Source organism: Nuphar pumila, chromosome 3 (genome assembly GCF_984573655.1).
Source record: "Nuphar pumila chromosome 3, dmNupPumi1.hap1.1, whole genome shotgun sequence".
NCBI classification, from domain to species: domain Eukaryota; kingdom Viridiplantae; phylum Streptophyta; class Magnoliopsida; order Nymphaeales; family Nymphaeaceae; genus Nuphar; species Nuphar pumila.
In genome coordinates, this window is record NC_143251.1 from 6,140,207 (window position 1) to 6,146,742 (window position 6,536).

At 38.6% G+C, this 6,536-nt stretch overlaps 1 protein-coding gene across 1 annotated transcript; it reads right to left on the bottom strand.

Moving 5' to 3' along the window:
• Positions 1-863: 863 nt before the first annotated feature.
• Positions 864-6,163, bottom strand: CER3 (Fatty acid hydroxylase superfamily). The gene is made up of 11 exons (XM_089998682.1): positions 5,983-6,163; positions 5,614-5,828; positions 5,279-5,511; positions 4,974-5,193; positions 4,032-4,153; positions 3,524-3,780; positions 3,300-3,407; positions 2,202-2,408; positions 1,999-2,109; positions 1,403-1,576; positions 864-1,220 (listed from the first exon to the last, which is right to left on the bottom strand). Exons 1-11 carry the CDS (start codon positions 6,031-6,033, stop codon positions 1,062-1,064), a joined length of 1,857 nt encoding a protein of 618 aa, XP_089854808.1. The 5' UTR covers positions 6,034-6,163; the 3' UTR covers positions 864-1,061.
• Between the last annotated feature and the right edge of the window lie 373 nt (positions 6,164-6,536).

Below are 6,536 nucleotides of genomic sequence, written 5' to 3' on the forward strand. Positions count from 1 at the left end.
TTGCACCAAGAGCACTGATGGGTGGGTTTCGAACTCGTGACATCCCTTCAACTTGGCCGAGAATCAATGGCTGCTTGCCAAACAAGATCTAAAGGGTGTCATTTCCTTAGTCCCCCTGAGTTTGACCAAGTACCTGACAACTGGTTTTGATTTTACAGTGAATGCTGCATGGAGTAACACGACTTTACAAGTCAAACAATAAAGACCCCATGTCAAGAAGTTAAAGCAATTAATTGAAGAACGTGGAAATCAAAGGCACTCAGTACTTTACGATATGCTGAACAAGCTCATGAACCCCAAGTTTCCGTTTGCAGGAAGCCCATAAAAACTTTGAATCCCAAATGACAGCCAAACGCAGACGTATTAAAGCAGGGGAATAGTTTACCTGCACCCATATCATGCGGCTAATGGTTTCACTGTCTGGCAATCGGGACAGGTCCATAAAGCCGATGTGCTCTTGCTATCCACCCTGCTTGCAACTTTTAAGGCTTTTTGAGCACCTTGCCATGTACCATTGAAATCTGTTGGATCAAGATCTTGAATCGGTAGGCCAATTAATACCACCAAATTGCACCAATAAATGTTGATGGACACACTCAACCGCACCCAATTCTTCATATATATATATATATATATATATATATATATATATATATATATATATATATATATATATATATATATATATATATATATATATATATATATATAGAGAGAGAGAGAGAGAGAGAGAGAGAGAGAGAGAGAGAGAGAGAGAGAGAGAGAGAGAGTATTTGAACTTGTGCCACTGTTACTAAAAGTCTAAACCAAAGATTAATCTTATACGTTACTAAAAGATATTCAGTAAATGGGGAATCTTCAAATCTCTTGAAATAATTAATAGTCATAAAGAAAACGAAAAAGAAATGATAAATACACATTAATCAGAGGTTGACATGGCATCAATATAAACATGACGCCATGAAGGCTCGTACATGGAATACAATTCTGCAATTCTTTTTGAAGAATCAAGAATACAAATTGTTTTTCACCTCTGAAATCTTTTGAATACTACACGTATATCAAGAAATGGGTCTTAACCCATGCTTTAGGGCACACTTCCATACTAAGTCAATCCTGTCCACGTCGATGGCCCCCACTTCGTGGTGGTTCCACCCTTCTAAAAGATGTACCACACCTCCTGCATGGCATGCATGGACAATCCTCCTCCCAACCGTGTACTGAATAAAATAATAACAACAATAATAATAAATTGAAGGTTGGTGGCATATAACAATAAAAAAGAAAGACTACGCAAAGTGTATAACATGGATGATATGACATATAATTATAATATAATATACAGATCATGAGGAATATGTGAGCCATAAGGATCCCAACCAAACCCTGCAAAATATCATACCTCACATGAACCTAATCCTTCAACGTCATCCGGGAGTCTCATGGCTGCCAGGCTGCTATATGTGCAATCTCTTCTTAGCCCAAGGATTGGGGGTACCACAAATTGGTGGAAATGGGTCCCACTTGGGGCCCACCTTTGCTCCCTTGGTGAAATCCATTTCCCAACTATCCATGTCTACCAACGTACGAAAAAATAGAAAACAGGAAAAGTAAGCAACATCATCGTCTGTTATAGTGGTAAAGATATAATAGTAGCAGTAATGATGTTTTTAGTGTGAAGATGATGATGTTATCTCATTTGGGGATGAAAGCTAGACGCCATGTGGGAGTAAATGAACTTGATATATGGCTACGAATCCAGTGAGCCATATTGCCTTTAGTGTTAGAAAGGGACTGGCACAGAAGAACTGCCGTTTTCAAGTCCACCATAGATTAAATTATACAAGAGTGATATAATAAGAAACTGTTTTTCTTTTGCCACTCTTCTTTTTTTGCCCTTTATTTTCAAACACTGTGATTGGCATAAAAAGGAGTTTCTTTAATAAGTTGTCAATTGTTATATCTTTATTTAGTCCTCTTATTCTTCTGCTTTATTACCTTACAGTTCTGAGCTGCATGGTATTTTGTTACTTGGACAAGAAACTTCTGGTACTGAGTGGGGGCCTCCTTTTGAATGGCTTGGAATCTCTCAATAGAGAGTGTGAGCATCTGTCAATAAATTAAACATAAATACATTAATAACTGTAATTAATCAAGTGAATTATTGTTTGTAAGCTATATCTGTAAATTGTGACACATACCAGCACTCTGATACCGCGTCGACAGAGATAGAGAGCAATGGCTCTTCCCAATTTAGAGGTAGCCCCGGTCAAGAACACCTCCTTCACATCCTTTGGGATCTCATTAAGAATAACTGCAGCAGTTAATGTGTTCCCATGAACAACTCTTACTCTCAAATCCGGGTGCTTTTGCACAAATAGTGTCCCTCCTCCATTGAGAGCTTCATTCTGGCGTAATAACAAGCACTAGAAATGAGTAAAAACTAGCATTGAGTCTGATCGTAGCCAGCTGTAATTTTCTCCTAACTTCATGAAATTATAGAACCATTGAGATGACATTCCATAGGTCAACGAAAGAGATTTGCACAAAGAGAATATATGCATTACAACATACTCTGACAGATAATTTAAGAAGAGGGAGAGAGGGGTGCGTGCTATCGTTAAAGGTTTCTTTTTGCCTACCATGCAAGCCATCGTATTTAATAGGGTAGGGGTGTCAACAGGTTTGGTTTGGTTAGGACCCAGGTAAAACCAGACTTGGACCTGATTTTCGGGTATGGTATTGGGTCCAGACCCGGGCCTAATCCAGTTTACTATAAACGAAACCATACCCGGTAAAATAATGTTTTTTTATCATTTTTACATTGAAAATTTGCGGGCCTTAATCGGAACTCGGGTTGGCCACGGGTCTGGTATAAAATTTCACAAACTATACCCAACTCCATGTATTAGTCGGACCTTCAGGTCCGGACCCGAGCCATAATCGGGTTTTCTTATTTATCACCATACCCGGACTCTATAGGGTTTGGTCCGGGTAAACCCGACCCGTTGACACCGACACCCCTAGTATAGAGTCTGTAGACTCCACTACTTCTTGCAGGAACATGGCCCACAAAAAGGTGATAGATCAAGGCTGTCAGATTTTTTATGATACCACAGTCACGGGCTCATCCAATTGATATGAACTTCGTACCCGTGTATTAATGATCCTCAACCACAACTGCCTAGCGTAGCTGTGTACCTAGGTAGTTGGTAGTGATGTCATTAAGATACAATGGTTTTTTAGTGTCAACAACAAAAATCAACATGTAATAGTTATTTAAATATTAACTATTTCACCTTGTTTAACGCTGCAAGACTGATAACTTTGACACCCAACTTATCTGCACTCAGGATCGCTTCTTCAATGTGTTTATTGATCCCGTCCCTAGCAAATGGTAAAAAATACTGCGTATAACGATAAAACCAAATCAAAAAAAAGAAAAAATGAAGAGAGCCAACAAAGATTAAACAAAAAGAGTAGAAAGATTGATAAAAATATGTGCAATATAAAAACTATTCACCTGAAATCCAAACCTAGGGATGCTCCATGTATGATGCAATCTTTCTCTTAACATGTAGAATGAAACTACAAAAGTCTTTGCCCATGCCCACATGATGAGCATCACTACGAAGGCAAAGGGCCACATGGGCAGCATCAGAAGGTTGGTGGTGAATGCGTGTGAGCTGAAAGATCTAATTAGAAAGGGTACATGCACAGAGGAGTGCACGTCAACTACATGTGCAAGGAAAACAAAATCTGGAACCATCACATCTTTCCCTGCAGTACAAAGTCTAACAGTCTCAGCTTATGAACAGTAGAGGAGGATTTTCCTTTAAAAAAAGGTGGAAGAGGATTTGCTTTAAAAAAATATAAGAATACGACAAGAAAAAGAAAACAACACTTTTGAGCCTGTAATTAATTGGAGTTTTTTTGCAGGAAATGTTTTATTGGAGTTTTTTACGTATATATATATTTATATTTATATTTATATTTATATTTATATTTATATCAAAGTTTTAGAAACCCACCAGATCTAATCCTCCTGTGGAGCTGCCAGGACTTTTTATTCAGAGTATTCCCCAAGGCATCATATATGGGCATAAAGAGGCAGAAATTTGAGTTCATCTCTGCATGATGAAGGCTATGGTAGCTGCAAGAATCATGAAGAAAGATCAGTTGGGTTCAAAGTACAACCAAGAAAGGGCACCCAGGTGGTATCCCATGTGGTAAGCGGGGTCCTGTGCGAAGCTGAAGGCCCAGGTTCGAATCCTCTGGCACATGGGGCTTAAGAGATATCTGGTAGGGGTCTGCCTAAACCCATCTTGCCTATAAAAAAAAGTACAACCAAGAACATAAATCATAGCTACCAGAAGCTTCTAAAAAATCTTAGGGACTCGCTTTTCAAGCGCTAAACTTCATGTTTTTTTGTATGCTTCTGAAACTTCATGAGAATCTCTCTTTTCTCATATGAAATCGAACTTTAGCTGATGTTTAAAACACGCTTTTCATTTTAGATTTTTTTTTTTGTAAAACCTACATATGATGGCAAAAATCCTTAATGATGTATTTAAGTGAGAAAACCGGCCATATCTATTATTTTTCTAATTTTGTGTTACTTTTTACTTGCTTCTATTATCGCTTCTTACCCACTTTTTTGCTTCCTAATTGCTTCACACTTGCTTCATGCTTCATGCATCGCTTCTGTATAAATTATGATGGGACATGTTTTCCTTCTAAAGGTTAACTAAGGTGAAAAGGTTGTTGACCTTGAGGACAAAATGGTGTATGCTTCACTTCTTAACTCCTTTGTAACAGGGAAAGGAGATAATGGAAATTTTTGCAATAAGTTCTGCAGCAATTTCAAAGATCAAAAGCTGTAGCCGATAAAAGGAAGGATCAACAAAGCCTACATTGTGAGGAAAGGTTTTCCACAAAGATGAAAGGGATCACTATACCGCAGAGTAACAAACCTTGGTGTGTAGATGAGATATCTAAGGATGGGTATGTTCTCAAACAGAGACATTGGCATCACTTCAACGTTGCAGTGTCCCATGCATCTCAGGAAATCAAAAAACAGTACATATCCATAGAACATGGTGATAGATGCACCACCCATCCATGTTGCCCCCAACATGGGGATGCCCATGATTAAGCCCAACACTAGATGCTCCAAGAAGGTGGCTGTTCCAGCTGCAGAGATCACCAACTGTGGTTACTCCCCAGAGATTGAAGATAGCAAACAAAGCATTATTATGGTAGCTGTGCTCTTATTTACCTGTGAAAGATTGAGATACTACAGAAAGATGGTGGAGAGAATGGTAATGGCGAAAGAGGTAATCAGAGTGAAACATCCTATGTATCCAATAATACAAGGCCTCTGCGATCACTATGTGAAGTACCAACATGTAAATAAATCCTCTGAAATTGAATACAGGGAGGCTTTCTGTGAAAGAGAAAGAATAACATGCTATAACAGCCATGAAAGCTTGGAGGATGATGAAATTATCCCTGCAGTGTTACAAAAAAGAGGCACATAGCATCATTCAATTTTCAAACAATTAAATGAAGTAGAAATGGAAACAGAAGGGAAAAGACAAGAATAAAATATACCAATTCCATTCTCTATCTATCTGTTTGAAATCCACCCCTTGTTTTACAACCTTATATTTGTTGGTGAGAAATAACATGCTGCTGTATGAATACCACAACTGATGTACAAGACCCCTCAATGCACATATTGCTAGAATATGAAGGCACCAGTTCTCTTCTCCCTTCTCTCCCCAAGAATTAAAACTCTTTGCTATCAACGGTGCATATAAAAAATACTGATCGTTGACGCCATCGGGAGAAAAAGAAAACAGCAAAAGAGAGAAAAGAAAAAGAAACCAAGAGGTTAGTAATGAAGATCAGCCCACTCCTACAGAAAACCAGATGAAGGCAAGCATGTAAGGGAAGAACTAATTCTTTGTTTTCACATGCCTTGAATTCACTCAGATCGTCCCAAGGCCATGCAGAAAGTGGGGCTCCCATTTTGCAGAGAGAGAGAGAGAGCTAATGTTCTTCTCCTCCCTTTGAGTCAATGGTTGTCATAAGAAGCACCTGTGGTCTATATTAATAGCAGGAAGAGGACCCCACAGGATGATGTGGGGGAGAAGAAGGGTGCCCATGAGGAGGGACACAGGAAGAAGCTGTGGGAAAATCAAAATGCAAGGCAAAAATAAAAAAGAAAAGCAACTCTGAAAAGATTGGCCAAGGCTTCAAGCATTATTTCCCACCTTTGCCCCCACTCTTAATTATGGCCACAGTTAGCAAACCCCCCGCCCCAACCCAAAATAGTAAAAAAGGAATGATGATATATAATTAAGGAAAAAACTAGAACAAAAGCAAGAGTAATTTTTAAGGCCCACAAGTTTATTACTATCAATTTCGCTTGTTCACCGTAAAACCAATTATTTCTTCAAATGAAAGGTAAAATGAAATACAAAAAGAAAGGCATCGGATCACGAGCATCCAGGACAACTAGGAACACCTAA

Excerpts from the sequence above, each read along its gene's own strand:
- CER3 (XM_089998682.1), bottom strand. The coding sequence starts at position 6,033 with ATGGGAGCCCCACTTTCTGCATGGCCTTGGGACGATCTGAGTGAATTC. Across the intron at positions 4,154-4,973 it reads TATCTCATCTACACACCAAG|CTACCATAGCCTTCATCATG; the intron begins GTTTGTTACTCT and ends TGATTCTTGCAG. Across the intron at positions 3,781-4,031 it reads CCACAGGAGGATTAGATCTG|GGAAAGATGTGATGGTTCCA; the intron begins GTGGGTTTCTAA and ends TTTGTACTGCAG.